Source organism: Tiliqua scincoides, chromosome 7 (genome assembly GCF_035046505.1).
Source record: "Tiliqua scincoides isolate rTilSci1 chromosome 7, rTilSci1.hap2, whole genome shotgun sequence".
Taxonomy (NCBI): domain Eukaryota; kingdom Metazoa; phylum Chordata; class Lepidosauria; order Squamata; family Scincidae; genus Tiliqua; species Tiliqua scincoides.
In genome coordinates, this window is record NC_089827.1 from 34,364,600 (window position 1) to 34,382,362 (window position 17,763).

At 42.6% G+C, this 17,763-nt stretch overlaps 1 protein-coding gene across 5 annotated transcripts in view; it reads right to left on the reverse strand.

Annotated features, from left to right (window-relative positions):
* The window catches only part of USP6NL (USP6 N-terminal like), a 182,269-nt gene that overhangs the window by 30,259 nt on the left and 134,247 nt on the right, over positions 1 to 17,763 (reverse strand). For all 5 annotated transcript variants that reach the window (XM_066634374.1, XM_066634371.1, XM_066634373.1 and 2 more), the window contains 5 exons: positions 12,813 to 12,920; positions 10,265 to 10,374; positions 7,557 to 7,605; positions 5,696 to 5,816; positions 2,765 to 2,859 (listed from right to left, as the gene is read on the reverse strand). In XM_066634374.1, coding sequence (XP_066490471.1) covers positions 2,765 to 2,859; positions 5,696 to 5,816; positions 7,557 to 7,605; positions 10,265 to 10,374; positions 12,813 to 12,920 — 483 coding nt within the window. The remainder of the gene's footprint in view (positions 1 to 2,764; positions 2,860 to 5,695; positions 5,817 to 7,556; positions 7,606 to 10,264; positions 10,375 to 12,812; positions 12,921 to 17,763) is intronic.

The following is a 17,763-nucleotide window of genomic DNA, read 5'->3' on the forward strand; positions in this document are numbered from 1 at the left end:
TAAGCATGTCTACTCAGAAGTAAGTCCCATTACAGTAAATGGAGCTCACTCCCAGGAAAGTGGGTTGGAGAGGAACCTGAGAGTCCAGCCTAGCCCAGTCTACTCAGAAGTAAGTCCCATTATAGTCAATGGGGCTTACTCCCAGGAAAGTGTGGATAGGATTGTGGCCCAATGCCCCTCCTCTGAAAGGTGGGGTGAGGCAAAGGTGAGGCAGGGAGGGTCAATTTGGGGAGCTGCAGGCAACTGTGGCAAGGAAAAGGGACTTCAGCCAGCCCATTCTAAGGCTGGTAGCCTCAGGAGACTCGCTGGCTTCGTACCTGCATGCCTGCCCCTGGCTCCCTCGTTCTCACTCCGCTCAGACCTCCTCCAGGCTTTTCGGGTTGCTGAGTCAGCAGGCAGGGCAGACAAGGGACTTGATACCCAATCCTAGGTGTATCTACTCAGAAGTAAGCCTCATACTAGTCAACAGGACTTACTCCCAGGTAAAGTAGGATCGGGTTGCAGCCTTCCTCTTGCTCACAGCAGGAGATGCTGTGGATCGGGAGGATCAGGGTGCAGCCATAATAGTCAACAGGGCTTACTCCCAGGTAAAGGAGGATCAGGTTGCAGCCTTCCTCTTGCTCACAGCAAGAGATGCAAAGCAGCTGCACAGCAGACTCTCCTGTGAGAGTCAAAGCAGCAGCTTCTCCCACACAGGGCTGCTGCCTGCCTCCTCTGGCCCCCAAGCTGTGGCACAGCGGGTGAAAACCACTGCTATAGAAACAAATGAGCCTGCTTTAGCAAGAACTGAAACTGTTCAGAGTTGAAAGGCCCTCTGATTGACCTGGAGATAAGGCGAAGTGAGAACTGGAGCTGGATTACTTGGCAAAAATTTCACGTCCTATACGTATATTTATTAGTTGGAATGCAGTCTCTTAAATTTCAGCAGAATCTACTTCCCAATAACTGCACTTACCACAGACACTCAAGTATAAGTTGATCTCACAGATAAATCAAGGGCAAGTTTTGAGCCAAACATGGAGTTTTCTATGACCCTCTGATAAGTTGGGGGGGGGGAGTTAGGGGGATGTCAGACTATAATTTTGTCTGATTTTACCCAAGGCCACATTCTGAAAAATAACCTACCAGTAATTGTTACCAAAGTACAGTCTTAATTTATTAAAAATTTAGTAAAAGATCATAAGATACATTTTTATTCATTAACTTTTTAAATTTTGCTCTTTACAACTTCAGGTAAGTGCACTTACTCAGTACCAGTAGGACCATTAATCAAATCCTTCTTTAAGGTGCCTGGTGTATCAAGCCAGATGCTCAACATATAACATACAATTTATAACACATAACTGGGAGTGTGCAATTCAATTCACAGCAGAGAGAAAGCAACAAGAACTGAGCATGAGCAAGCATGGCTACACATAGTTGCAAACCAATTTACTCAGTAGACCCATCGCTTTTCATGGGTGTTATTCTTAAGTAATGGTGCACTGAATTGTAGCCTGGAACTTTGTTTCCGATGGAAATGAGGATTAAATTCTGGTGTTTTAAAAACCAGACCTCTGCCAAATATCTGCAAAATGAGGCAAAATGTTTGCAAAATGGTGCAGAAAGGTTGGGTGTGATCCTGCCAAAGAGAATGAGGCTTGCTTGATTTAAATTGAATCCTTGAGTCCTGGTTTACTTTTGTCTCGGGAGGACTGAAAAGGTTAACTCTGGCTGTAGCTTTCAGCCTTGTTGCCCTGGAGAGAATAGCCCTCTAATTATCTCTGCATTGTGTTTTTGTTCTTCCTGGCTGCCTGAACAGCCCTGACCCGAGTAACCTGCAGGTAAGGCAAGGAGATGATTTATTGGTTGATTTATATGGCACAAATTTCTCATCTTATAGGTGAGTATCTATGGCAAGTTTACAGCCTCAGGTTACTGTTGATCCTGTCGATGACAATTTTATGTCCAATCAGAAAATTCATAAAAAATACAGAAAAAGAATGTGCTGTACTTCATAACACTAATATATTTTTATGTTTCATAGCCTTCCAATAAAATGGGCAAGAGAGCGGTTGAAACTCTGCACAGTTAAGAACATGTTGAGTTCCAGCTGAAATCAGGTTTTTTGTGTGTGTGCACAGAACCTCAGCCCTTAATGTACAACAGTATAATAGACTCTTCTGGTAGATCTCTGAGAGATCAGCAAGAGTTTTGGACAACCAGGAGTCCAGGCATGGATTTTTGTGTGAAGGGACTGAACTCAGTTCTGGTACTGAAAACAAGTTCTCAGACTCAGCAGGTGCTCAGAGACACTCTGTCCCTTAATTCTAAGCTTATCTCTATCCCCACAACACTTTCTGGCTGATGATCCTTGAGACTGGTAAAAAAGTAAGGGAAATCTTGCAAGCCTGAACTTGCCCATTCCTACTGTACAGGGCACATTCAGCCACTTTAGGGGGCTATGTATATTTTAAACTTGTCACTAGTTGAAGTAATTTTGGAAACTGCACTTCCCTGAAGGGGGTAGGCATCAAAACTAAACTGTGTGTCCAAATTCTAATTAAGGCTCCAATTAACTCATTCACACACACATGTACATAACATACTGGAGGCAACTTAGCAAAGGCCACTGCTCAGTGGCAAAGTATACAAACTGCATGTGAAAGGTTCTAAGTTCAATAAAATGGCCCTCATTTTTCCCAATAAAATGGTATCCCCAATAAAAATGGCCCTCAAGTAATAAGACTGGAAAAGGCCTGTCTCTGTGGAGTCATCTACTTACAAAATGTTGCTTAAGTTTAGACAAAAATTTCTTCATTATTTTGTCATGATGCTCTTGAAACCTCAACAACTTTGGAAAACCAGGGATAAAAAAACCTACAAAAAGAGACGGAAGTGAGAAACAACAACAACAGAGTGGGGGGGGGGGGACAACAACAAGAAGTTGAGCAACACACTCCCACAAAATAAATTCACAGATTTAAGAAAGCCATGAGTTTCAGAAATGTTAATTTCAAAAACACACAACTATTACTTAAATTTTTAAAATAATTAAGTGTCCTGAAGCACACCAAAGATTCACACATTTATTCTGGCATAGACTTTCATGATTTAGAGTCCATTTCCTCCAATGCATAAAGTGGTCTAGATATGCTCGGACTAGGGATGGGAACTGGAGTCTGAGTTGCAAATAACAGGTGTTTTTGCTGACTTGCGTACACTCGACTCACTTGTGCCAATGACTCTGGCACTGACTTGAGTCTGAGGCCACTTAACTCTGCACTGATTTCCCACGCATGCGCACTGGAGTCTATCTGTGTCTGGGTGTGCTTACTTACTTCATCTGCAGCATGAGAGACCTCGTGGGGCCATCATTCAGACCAGGTGAGCAGCAAGGAAGTTCCAGCCAGGAGGCAGGGAATGTTTTGTTTTTGCATAGAGCAGGAGGGGGTAGGCAGGAGCCCATCTCTGAAGGAACCAATGATCATTGAATGAAGGATGGGTAGTCTGGTTTTTTTCTTTGGATAAGGGAAGGCAGGAGGAGGAGCCCAAGGGGTTTCTTGCTTAGAATTGGCTGAAGAAGTCCAGAGAGGGAGGGGGGGAGGGGTTCATAGCAATCATGCTTTCCAACTGCATGGCTGGCTCCTGTGGGCTCCCACAGCTTAGCTAGAGAGGATGCAAAGCACTAAGTTTTGCAGTGAGCCTCACTTTGGCTTGCAAAGCACTGTATGTATGCACACAGCCTCACTGCTAGCAGACTGGAATGGTTCTGAAGCAGGGGCATGCAATATGGGGGCAGAAGGTGAGGAAGAACCATCCTATTGTAGTCCATGCAAAAGCACCGCAGCTGCCCTGCCTGCTTACACCCAAGGAGGCTCTCCTTACACTTGAGAAAGTGGTTGTAAGGAGAACCTCCTTAGGTGTAAACAAGCAGGGCAGTTGCGGTGCTTTTCCATGGACAAAGATGGGCAGTTCTGCCTCACCTGCTGCCCCTGCACTGAAGAGGAGGGGGCCACTTGCATGCCTGTGGTGAGGATCTGTGCAACACGTAGTGCTTTGCAAGCCAAGGTGAGGCTCTCTGCTAAACTCAGTGCTTTGCACGCCCTCTAGCTCTGCTATTGATGGGCTCTGTTGTTACTTGGAAGGAGAAAGACTCATTGAATGACTGGCGCAAATGGGACTACATCTGAGTAGAGCTGCAAAGGATTGGGTCATACTGGTAAGCCTCCCAGCTGCTGCACATGACACTCCTCTCACTTGCCGCTTCTGTCCCTGCTCTCACGCAGTCTGTCCCACCCCCTCCCGCCTTGTTTACAGATGGGATGGAACAGCAGGGGAGCGTTTAAAGAGAACACGCACACCTGCTGCAGCTCTGTTTTTTCCCATGGTTGGTTTTTTAAAGGGAATGGCTCGAGACTCGAGTTTTTTAGTTGCGAAACAGCACTGGGTGACTCAAGGACTCAAGGTACTCCACCCGTCAGGACTCATTTTTGAGTCGAGTCACAGTGGCAGAAACTCGTGACTCAACTTGAGTAAAGCTGTGTTGGACTCACCCAACCCTGGCTCAGACACACACAGAAGGGTACACACAAAAGGAACACAAGTAGGCATAGGCATAGGCTCAAGCATTCCCTCCTTCCATCGTTCATAAAGATTAGAAACTTTCAACAATAGTTTGCCATTTCACCTAAAATTGTACAAACCACAGCTTGCTAGGCTTGGACAAAATGGTTTACCCTTTACAGCGAACCAGGAACAAAAGTTTCTAATTTCTGTACGGGGGGGGGGGGGGGAACACCACAGTGCCTGAGTCCAAGACTTGTTCTCATAGCCCCAAGTAAAGGTGTAATGGTAACAGCACCTGTGAAGAGCACAGATGAATTCAGGTTTATTCTTATAAGATGGGTCCTGCTTCCAGTTTGGCCAGATGGTAGGGGATATACCAAATGTATGGCAGGTAACATTGCTGTGACTAGACTGGACAAAAGTCACTGTGAATCTGATATTAACTCCACCACAATCTTATTGATAGTCACACCCATGGGTCCAAATATTTGAAAAGTTTGTCCCAAGTTGCAACTTGCCATGAAAGAACCCTGCCTGACAATATTTTCAATAAAATCTAATTCTTCTATTTGTGTTTTCCACCAGGTGCACAGAAAATTGACTTTAAATCCTGACTTTTTAAGTGCCAAGAATGGATTCAAGGCAAAGATGTTTCAGATGATCAGTGGGCCTTTTGCATTGCTGCATAGTCAGCTCTCTGCCCACAGACTGCTCATGGGCTTTTTGCAAGCCATGATATCAAAATGCCCCTTTAAGTAGGTCTTATTTTATGATGCAGAATTTAAAAGTTAAATTCTCACCAGAGAAAAAAACAAAAACACTTTAACTGGATCATAGAAGCAACTAAGGGCGCAATCCTAACCCCTTATGTCAGTGATTTCCAGCACAGACATAAGGGCAATGCAGCTCTAAGGTAAGGGAACAAACATTCCCTTACTTTGAGGAGGCCTCCATGAGTGACACCGAACTGCAGGATGCAGCACATGTCCCATTGGCACCGCTATGCCAGTGCTGGAAATCTCTGACATTAGGGGTTAGGATTGTGCCCTAGAAGATCTGACTCAAGGTACTCCAAATCAGGTCCTGGTATTGACTAATCCCATCAGGCCTCAAGTATGCCTTTGGAACAAGTCCTGAAATCGCGTACCGTGCATCGCATGCTTGGGTCCTGAGAGCAGTTTTACCAGGGCCCAGAAGGCATCTTCTTCATTCATATACATAAGGAGTAACGCTGTGATGTGGCTCATTCCCTGACAATATCCAACCTCCTGAAAACATAGACAAAAGAAAACACATATGAGTCTGCAAAATCCTCCTATAATACAATGGCTAGGCTTGCTCCCCAGGGAAAGAATAAGAAGCAATAAGTCAGTTTAGAGGGGACTAGGGATGCAAAAAGAATGCACACAAATATCCAATACAGGATTGTGTTTAACTGGGACACAGTTGTCCAGGGCGCAATGGTCCTGTCACTAGTTTAGAGGTGGTCTAATGCCAGAGGAAAAAAGTTAGCTTAAAATTTTGGCTGCATCTATTCAAGAATCAGAAACACTTCCTTTAACAATGGCCAGCCAGGCTTTTGCCACAATCCAACACAGTGCAGGCCTGTTTAAGCTGCCCATTGTTTCCATTTTGCTCTTTGTTTTTTTTCTATTTTCATGTAGGAGTTGTTATGTGAAAATCCCCTTTTGCCTTTTAGTTGTGACTTTCTCTCTATATCTGGTTATGTTACTACAATATCATGCAGGCGAAAACTTTTCACACAGGCCACATTTCCAAAACTCTGGTCAAGTCACAAGCTCATGGTTACACAACTACCACCTCCCTATGGTCACACATTATGGGAGGAAGTCTGACATCTTAAATCATTGTTTAAGTGTCTCCTACATTACTGTATTCATTGTTTTGTTTTAACCCAATCACTGTTTAAGAACTGTATGCAAAAGTGTCTCCTGATCCAATCACTGCTTAAGTACTGTATGCAAACTTGAACTGACTTCTTGTGTTGCTGAAGTTCCCCCATCTAGGAAGCATTTGACCCCATTGAATTTTGCTGATAACTGACACTGATCCTTTCAATGTTTTACACACTCCAAGCACGCTGCTGGGTGGTAGTAATCAAGCTACAATCCAGCCCAGCTCTGTCTGAAAACTCTTTTTAAGAGAGGGCTTCCTCCCACATGCTCTCTCTGGCTCTCTCTCCAAGGACCAACACATCTGTGCTGTGTCAGAGGGTCCTCTTCACAGGACTCTCCCCCACCCCTCCAACTGCTCTACAGGACAGGTAACTATCTTGTGACTGGAACTCTTTCCCTTCTTCCCCCCCCCCCCCGTTTCTCCCCTTCTCTCCCCATCTTTAGTTAGCAGCTAGGATTAGCAGCAGGGACCCCTAAAATCCTTACCTACAACCTTTCCTTTTTCTAATTTCCTCGGATGCACCAAACACTTTTCACACGCAACCACCACGAAAGCTAGGTACATTGGAATCAAGTACTAGGACCAAGAAACATACACTTATCATTTCTCCATATGCATTATGTTTACCTTTGTGCTTTTGTAATAAAACTATAATCTTTTATTAAAAGTTATCTTTCTCTCAGTCTCCTCTTTAAGCTAAAGGGAATTTCTCTGCATTACACCGTCTTGTTATCCAGCCTAAGATCCTAAGGTTCCAATAAGGGCAGTAATAAGTTTTGTAATAATTCCCCTAAACAAAACAGCCCTTTTGGTAACAGAGTGGTATGGGGGTCAACCATGTGAGACACTGACCAAGAATCTATGCTCTGATGCCTACCTGGGCAGGCCAACTTCAGAAGCCTCAGTACTGGTGGCAGTGGTGGTGCAAGTGGTGGGAGAGGGAGTGGTGGGTGCCATGGGGAGTCTACTGCAAGGTTTTGCTTCAGACCCCCCAGTAACCTGTCATTGGCATTGCTCATATGGCTCTATCAGCACTATATTTTAAGAGCAAACTCTAAAAGACCACATGATACATTTGAACTGTTACCTACCGTGTTATATACAGAATATGCAGCTAAAACATGGAATAAAGATTGTTGCCTAGAAAGAAAACAAAACAAAAAGTAATTCAAGTAAAATTTAAAACTTCAATTGACTGAACATATGAAAGGGTTACTGAAGTTTAACTTATTTTACAATCTTCAAATAGTAAACCACAAACCATTGTGTATTTACATAGCCTTGGTAAAACCATGAATACATGGCATATTTTAATGCACTTAGACTGCAGGAAATGACCCAACCAGAAGGTCACAGAGTCAGTCTGCACGTGCTTATTATGTTAGTGCAATTTCAATGTCAAGTTAAACTCAATTACAAAAATGAGGTCATAACACATAGTAAAGAAAGAAGGGACCAATTTGGAAAGGAAACCACAGTAGGTTTGGGGCTATCAAGAAACAAGGGCAACTAAATTCTTTTTATCAAGTTCCTTCATTTACTAACATCACCCATTGATTTTGGTATCTCAAATGAAGTGTCTCAAATGAAATAGTCTTTGGGCTTAGCAAGGCATTTTCTGAGAAGTCTCACCCATCTTTTTTCCCTTGCTTTCATGGAACTGGTATCACAATTCGCATGTACCCAGTAAGGTACTTTGAGAAGGCAGAAGGGCCTTGGACAATTGTACCTAAAAGGTCTCCACTACACCCAAAGAAACTGTCAGTAAAGACAGAGATGAAAATATAAGAAGAGCACTGCTAGATCAGACTAAAGCCCACCTAGACCACCATTCTGCTTCCCACAGGGAACAACCTGATGCCCCTGGGAGGACCTGAAGGCAAGAGCTCCCCTCCTGCATTTCTCCTTGGCAACAGTTATCCACAAGTTCATTGTTTCCAAAAGATGGAAGATCTATTTAGCCATCATGACTAATACCCAGCATTAGGCCCATCCTTCTCTATGCATTTGTCTAATCCCCTTTTAAGGTCATCTAATCACTACCATATCCCATAGCAATGAATGCCATAAATTAATTTGATGTGAGAAGTACTACTTCTTTTGCAAACATACTAGGGCTTTCGTGGCTAGATGAGTTTAAAATAGAATTTAAAATATTGAGCAAGTCTTTAAGCCATGGATTAAAACAGATTCTCGTCCCAATGTTTCAAAGAATTTACAGTCAGTGCCCAGCTAACAGATGAGAGGATACAAATTCTTTGTAACCCTCTGAAGATGCTTTCCACAACTGAAAGTGAAACACTGGGATTAGATCCTACAATGTATTTTAATCTGTGGTTTAAAGACTTAAGCAACATTTTAAATTATTTTTATATATCTGTTACACACACACACACACACACACACACACACACACACACACACACACACACACACACACACACACACTTCTTTTCTTTCCTGAATCTATTGCCAATCGGTTTCGGTGGGTGATCTTGAGTTGTAGGATTCTCTCTACCCACTATCCGTAATGTATATAATTTTATAAATCTCTATAAACCCTCTGCAATGTCAGTAACATAGTTTTTCATAAATGGGAAAACATTTTTAATAGACAGGTTATACTTGGACATCTTCAGTGGGACGTTTGACTTGGGGGGATGACGCATCATCCCCTGCTGTCACCTCCATAATGACAATATGTTTTGGGAACCCTCCCCCTTAGTTTAGACTAGTTGGACATGTAGAACATGATGCATGGTACTTTGAACTCCAGTTGCGAAACAGAGGAATTCAGTTAATATCATGCAGCAAAACAACTAGAGGATGACTACAGGATACTATACTGTAGCACAGACCCACTTCAGAAGAATGACAAAGAACTCTTGGAACATCAATCTAGTGTTAAAGGAATTAGAACCCCATAGTCAGGTCAAGTAGTCAAGGAGATGGTCTGTAAGCTTTCATTCACAGCTGTCGAGGAGATTAATATAGAAGTGACATTCTGCATTAATTGGCGTTTCATAATTTTTGAAACAAAAAGCAGCATTCATGGGCCCCAGAAGCCACAATGCTATGAATGATACATTAAACTTCATTTCCCAGTTCTGTGAAAATTAAAAATACATTATATTAAAAGTCATGGTTCAGGTTCTCCTCAAGGAAGTGAAAAAGGATCTAGTAATAAAAAACATCTTTGGTCAAACATATATAATTTCTATAAACAAGCTTGTTTATAATGGGAGCTTAATGGCTCCCATTATAATGGCTTAAATGGGAGCCATTTTCCTTCCATATACACAAAGTTCCTTAACACTAAATTTGAGAAAGTGCTATGTGGTTATTTTTCAATACTCTCAATTGTGTTAAAAAGTTCTTATTTAAAAGTCTCAAATATTTCCTCAGATTACACGTAAAGCTTTTCTTCCATGGGCAACTCTAAACAGTAAATGAAAAATTTCATGATTGTTTCAACTTTTAGAGATCCGAACTTATTTCCACACATAGCTCTGCTATAGCAATGCCATAACAGGCTGAAAGTATGAAGGGGAAAAATTTCAGGCAACCAGTCTTGATGACCGATCCCATAATATCTGGTGCTTTCTACAATGAGCATTAGACGGGGAGGATTTTAAGAATGCAGTCTTTGTACCCATTAACAGCACAATCCTATGCATATTTACTTGGAATATGTCCCCTTGTATTCAGTGGGACTTACTTCCTAGTAAGTTTGCGTTTAGTTTTTCAAAGTTCTGATATGCTAGAAATCAAATAACTGAGTAGATTAAGCTTTACTTACTTAACTCCATATCTGTCTCTAAACATGATATGATCCCGATATGTCCGATTGACATCAAGATCAATTTGTCTGATATCCGGGGAGGTCCCCCGTGCTTGATTTTTTAAGGTCTAGGAAAAATAAATCAACAATGTTTATATGTAAAGTTCACAGTTAAGGTATAAGCCCATAAACATTTGTAACTATACCCTAACTGCAAAATCCATATCTGGTCTGTATCACGTTTTGGCTGCAGATGAGAACTGGCATGATCAAATGCTCCTCCATACAAATATTTTTCTTCTTTTAGCCAAGGAGGAAGATTCTAACCACACTTCTGTGCTTCTGAGTGGGATGGCAGAATCTCAGATTCTTCATTTTTTCTGATGGAGAAGGTCAGAAACTACATACAGAAAAATTGTAATTGTGCCATTCCAATATTCGCTTGTTGCAGAGGACTCTGTAATCTTGCTGAGGGGAAAGAGCCACCTACCTGAATAAGGTCCAAATCGTAGCCAACTTTCCAGTGCAGGCATAGCTGCGCCAATGGAACATGTACTGCATCCTGTAGTTGAATGGCACACATGGGGGCCTCTTCAAAGTAAGGGAATGTTTGTTCCCTTACCTTGGAACTGTATTGCTCTTATGTCAGTGCTGGAAAGTGGGTTAGGATTGCGCCCTAAGTTACTTCCAGGTACACCATCTCTTTCCCCAGCAAAAGCACACTGAAGATAATCATCCCCACTGCCTTCCTCAATTGGCCAATTAACGAATGACAAGAGAAACAATTTGATAGGCCACCCAAATATCTATAAACCTCAGTCTAGCCAATATGGGGGATGGTACCAGGATTGAGGATGCACATAGTATAGCCACAGTGTATGCAAGCTCTACTTGGTTGGTTTACAGACATAACATCGAACAACGATTTGTGCCGACTGCAGTTTAGACTACAAACCATGATGTATATACTGTAAGTATAGGCAAACATTTCCCCCTTGCCTTGCCTTCCTGGAGAATCCTCAGAAACAGTCCCAAACTGCAGGCAGAGCAACATCCCAAACATGGTTTGTCAGTTCAAATGTAATGTTAAACCACAGTTTGTCCAAACTATAGTTTGCAAATCAGCTTCAAATTATGGTTTAAGATCCTGGTTTCGCAGTTACTCATTATCCATGGCTTGTCAGACAGTTTTGGTTCAGGTATAATACCAGGGATATACCTTATTACTTTATGTCTCAAACATCTGTCTGCATTATAGTGAGAGCATTTTCGCATTCGAATACAAATGAGTTTTATTTGAATATTGTTCTAATCTAACAATGATTTGGTCAAGACAGGATGTGCATTTCTTGCTTGAGAGTACCCTAATCAGTCAACAGTGTTTGCTAGTCTGAGTTGATTGTTCCCTGCAAGCTCATGTATTTACTTTTATTATGCAACCTAAAAGCTGAGTCATGTATTCCAAACCAGGATATAAACTGCTGTCAGAACAATGAAAATCATTAAGGGACTTCAAGCACAATGAGCTATTACAATTAAAAAACTAAGAAAACCTTAAGAGACCACTGAGAACCTGTGTCTATAAGGGTGTTCTCTTGAAGGAAAAAAAGCCTGGGGCTGAGAAATCCAGGCAGCCTAGGCTGTGCCTACAAGCCATTCTTTCCAGGATAAGGTTGGTAATGGTCAATTTGCTTTTGGCAATATTTACCCTTTTGGATCTTTTAGCACCCTGACAAAGTGGAGGGCAAAATAAAGTTTATTTAAGGGACAAAGTCTGGGAAACATAGCTGAAAAAAGTCAAAGATCAGTGTGGCTGAAGGAATCAAGACAAACTTGTTTGTAGGGCCAAATATCTGGAACCCTTGCCGCTGGGACAAGCCCCTTAGACATGAGAAAGCAACACTGAGTTAACTTAATCTCCTAACAAGTGAAAGGGTCATTTTTACATAGAATTTCTGATTCCAAAATCAGAAAGAACATAAGAACATAAGAACATAAGAACAGCCCCACTGGATCAGGCCATAGGCCCATCTAGTCCAGCTTCCTTTATCTCACAGCGGCCCACCAAATGCCCCAGGGAGCACACCAGATAACAAGAGACCTCATCCTGGTGCCCTCCCTTGCATCTGGCATTCTGACATAACCCATTTAAGGGTTTCTTCTTTTCCAGAAAAAAAATGCAAGATAAAGTATGAAACATGTAGATGTCAATTACTACTACTACTGATGTTAACAACAATATTTATATTCTGCTTTTCAACAAAAAAATTTTTTACGAAGCAATTTACATAGTAAAATAAAGGGAAAATTATTCCGTTCCAAAAAAAGGGACACCCGTCGATAGTTGCTGGAAAAGACGATGAACAGATTGCTCTCCCACTCCTAAATACTGTAATAGAAAGACATCACTAAAAAGTGCCCTTTTACCCAACTATACCAGAGGCAAAGACAATTAATTCCTCAGATCAATTTTTTGTAGAACTGAAGTCTAATTTTGATTCTTTTGGCTATACAATGGAAAATTCAAGCTATCTTACGCTGCTTAATTTGCCTCTTTCAAACTCACATTATAATAGTCTTTCATTTCTTCTTTCATTTTAGGGACATCAAGCAACAAAGACCAGACTTCTCCTCTCAGCTGCAATGGAATTCCTTTATAAATTCTCCTATGAAACTGAAAAGAAGAAAACAACAAATGAACTGAAGTAAAAGCAAACAAGAAGAGGCACAATCTGACGGTCACGTCACTTCTATATCGTCAATACATATAACCAAGAAACAAAGCAAATAAGTATTATTCATTAAGACAGGAGACCTGTTGTCCATTGCAAATTTCAAAGAGATTTTCTGTTCAGCAAAGGGATAAGTCATTAACTGCCCAATACTAACTGCGCTGCCGGTGCCACAATGCAAAAGTGCTGAAACTACCACCGTTGCAAGGGCAAAGACACTGATGGAGGTCTCGTAAAGGGATGTTTATTCCCTTGCCCAGAGAAAGCCCCAACAGCCTCTATGGGGCTACTGGGTCCACCACCAGCAAAATCACTGGTGCAGAAACCTGAAGGCCAGTGTTAGCAGATAGGGCCTAGCAGGGAGGATGGGATCCCTCTGCCGCCATCCTCGCATCCTCCGGGGCCTGATTCATCTATCCTCCAGTCTTGAGCCACCCCCCGCCCCATTTTGCCAAATGTACTTTGCACTAGGGATGAGATCCACCTTATTATATGCTTGTATATGTGCACTCACACCCCAACTCTATTACGAAGCACCAGTGTTCCCTAAGCTGTACAACTAGAATTGGAGCCCTGTGCAGCTTTCCTTCATGGTGCTCCAGGGTTCCCCCATACAGCTCCATTAAGGCTCCTCACAGTCCCTGCAATTTTTACAAGGAACATTGCCCAGCACATGCCACTACCTTCCCATACTCTGAAATCATATTTTGGAGAGGCACTATAGCAGTGGTTCTCAAATTGGTGGGTCGTGACCCACCAGTTCATGTAATGCTTCCCCCATCCCTTTAAGGCTTGGAACAGCGCTCCCTGAGGCTTGGAACTTTCACTGAAAGCGGGTGCAAATCACTTCTGTTTTGCAGGAGCTGCTTTGCGCCCGCTTTTAGCAAATGTTCCAAGCCTCAGAGCATGCTGTGCAGGGCTGCAAAGGGCTCCCTGCACCTCTTGCAACCCAGCCTTCTTGAAGTAAGTGCAAATCACCCCCCCACCCCCTTAGCAACGCAATCCTGGGGAGTAGGGACTTCCCTAGCCTCTCCCCCACAAGAACTTACTGAGGGAGTAAAGCTCCCTCAAAGTTTAAGAACCATTGCATTATAGTATAGTGAGAGCATGTGCTTTGCATGCTAGAAGTCCCAGGTTCAATCCCTGGCATCACCTGAAAAGGAGCTGAGAAAGACTCCACCCTGAAGAGCTGCCACTAGTCAGTGGAGACATTACTTAGCTAGATCAGCAATTTTCAACCTTTTTCATCTCATGGCACACAGACAAGGTACTACAATTGTCAAGGAACACCATCGGTTTTTTGACAATAGACGAGGCACACCATGCTTGCCAGTGGGTCGCTCACATCCCCCAATGGCTCTACTAATAAATGACCCTCCTCCAAACTCCCATAGCACACCTGCAGACCATTCACAGCACATCAGTGTGCCATGCCACACTGGTTGAAAACAGCTGAGCTAGATGGATCAAGGCTCTGAAATGGCAAAAGGCATTCATATGGTTGTCTGCTCTCTTTCCTATTTTAAAATCTCCTAATGTTTACACCTTGTTCCGTTAGTGCCCACAAGTACATGCTAAAAATGGCCTTAACCTTGAACTGTTTTTTCCTACAAAAAAAGTGTTCCATTTGTAACTTACACAGTGTGCAAAAACACCCAAGATGCTGGATAAAACAGGCATGCAAAAACATGTGCATTGTTATGTCCTGTCCCATCCAACCAATTGTTTTGCTCATGAGTGCCCCTCTCCCAACTGCTTTTTTGGTTGTTTGGGAAAATACCCATATATTTTCCTCCATGGATAAAAAAAAGCAACTGGGGGAACGAGGAAAATTTTAAGTAGAAACCTGGCAAGAAGGAAGAAGCCTCTTTCCTCACAATTCCTTAGCTCAAACTAGCAGCCTCCTGTAGCTATTTTTCTTCCATTCAGACTGTCCACATATTTCTTATGGAACATCTTGATTCACCTTGAAATGCTTAATATAGAACTAGTGTTTGATCGCAAATAGACGTAGATTTCAATTGAGGTATTCTTGCCAAATGCATTACAATTTAAAAGAAGTGGCTAAACAATCAATAAATGACTAGACATTAAATCTCCTGGCTCTAGACTATAATTTATAAATCAAATTACTGTATAAAGGGATTTCACAGTTGTAAACCTTTAGCCGCTATGTTAAAAACTGCATGGAAGATACCAGTGACTAATTCTGCAAGCTAGTTCTTCAGTTCCATTCCATTTTCCACTGTGACCATAACTTTTAGCCTTGCAATGAACATTTAATTTCTTCAATGCAATATCATTATGCTCTCTCACATTAAAATTAAAAAGTAACTTATTCTTAAAGGTACCCTTCCTACTATGTGATCATCACCTACCTGAGGCTGCAATCCTATGTACACTGTCCTGGGAACAAGCCCCACTAAACACAATACGATTTACTTTTGAGTAGACACTCATAGGATTGTGCTCTCATTCACTTAAAATGCTGCAAATTTTTAGTATTCTATATGCCATAGACACAGTTTAATCAAAAGTCAGCTGAGATGCATACTGTAATGGAAGATCAAAAGATCATCAGGTGGATGATGTGGTGTTGACAGCTATTCCCATGTTTTGACAGCTGGTTGACAGCTCTGGGAAGGGCAGGGATAGCTCCACAGCTGTAATCAATCAAGGCCAAAGGGGGAGACTCTGATGGACACCCGACCTTCATTTGACCTTGATGGAACTTTGAATGGACATGGACTGAAGGGATAGCTCACAGCTGAGCTGCATCTTGGACTTAACAAGGGGATATACAGGAATAAAAGGCAGCTTCAGAAGGAGGAGACCCAAGAGTTACCTCCTGACCCAGACCTACAGGACCCCAGACGGACCAGGACCTACGGGAGAAGGCGACTGCCAGGACTCTGCTGGAGAGGACACAGAGGAAGGAACTCTGCGGCAGTGGACTGCTACAGGAATGAATGGACTGGGAAGACTGGACTGTGCTTTGAACTGTGGACTTGGACTGGAGGCTTTGGACCTTTACCCACTTAGTTAAGTGGAGTTTTGGGCAGGGAAAGCCTCTAGACAAGAGGAATTGCAGAGAAGTGTTTATAGCAATAAATTTGGTTAATTGCTATAGATAAGGAGTTCTGTGTTTTCCTTTGTACACCACAGCTGTTGTTTCTAGAGATAAAGGACGTGTTAATTAGCCAAAAAGTGGGCACTGGGAGACGGGACATTTTCTGGATGGGACACATACCCATGCCAAAGACCGTGATAAAAGAATTCCCTTCCATTACACAACAGCACAAGTGATATGACTACTCCACACAGATGCTTGTATACAGGAGGCCCAAACTGTGCAAATCTTCTCCCTCCAAAAAATATAGACAAGGAAGCTGTGTGATTTGGCCTCAAGTATCTTGGTATTCTCATGGAAAGCACATATCATATGCTTCATTATGAATACGGTAGAGGGGGATATTCACCCAGTTCTCTTTCCCCAAAACAGGATATTTGGTCCAGGGTAAGCATCCAAACTGAGCAAACTTGTGAACAAGTCTCTTTCTCTCTTCGCACCTGAGTTCCCTCACTGGCAAAATGAGAATACCTCCTCATAGGTTCTTGTGAGGTTGAATGGAATAAGGCAGTGATTCTCAAACTGTGGGTCCAGGACCACCAGTTGGTTGCGACCCAATTGTTGGTGATTCACAAAATTAACAGGACAGATCCAACTATGTGCATCAAGGGTTAAACAAACTGCTACTTTGAGGGGAGAGAACACTGCTGCCATTCCCATTACAATTATACCCCTTGGCATTTATAATTCAGGCGGCAGCCTCTAGGCCTCTAAAAAGATTGGAAGCTACTGGAATAAGGAAATAGTGCTATTTATTATATGAATACGGAATAAACAAAAAATAAAAGTGGATGAATAACCTTTGTCTGATGAAACTTTCACTGGACCACATGCGACTCAGTAAGTGGCAAAATGCCATGGGATCAGCTGCATGGTACTCTAGGCAAGCTGATATTGGGCTTCCTAGAAATATGCCAGCTGCAAGCATGGTAAATCTGTTCCAATTACGGAGTGTTGTTTGAGTGCATATTATTTCCTAGAAATGGTGATTCATGAAGTCCTGAAGAGAAACCAGTATAACCAGTATAAGGGAAATCAGGATAAACCAGTATAGAGTGACAGTGACAACAATGAAGGAGATGTTGATATAAAATTAGTTGAAATGCTCATTTTCTTCTTAGCAGCCTTCTGATCTAGGGCACTGTTACTATTTTCCCTGTAGGAACCAGGGACTGGTCCAACTCACATATAAATAGAGTTCACAGCAGAAGCAGGAACGTACAGGTGCAGCCTATTTATCCACGGATTTTTTATCTGCAGATTTGTCTCAGTGGGGTGGGGGAACGAAAGTCACACACACCTTTGCCTCCTTTGCTCTGTGCTGGCGTCTTGCTCCATTTCCAGACAGCCCAAAACACTGCAAAAAGGCTCTGCCTCGACCAGGCAGGGAAATAGCTCTGGAGCCCTGGAAGAGGTTCCCCTTGCAAAGGAACACTCCTGGAGCCCCTGAGCCAGCAAAGACGCTGAAGAGAGGAGGGGGGGGTCCAAAAATCTCTGTAGCCAGAACACGTGCAGCAAGGTGGAGCTTGCTCTCTTCCTCTCTCTCTTTCTCACTCACACAAGGGCAGGTGTAGTAGCAACAGAGGGGATTGCTTAAAAAAAACCAGGGAGTGTTTGCCAAATCCCCCCCCCCATTGAGATGGTGCAGGCAATCA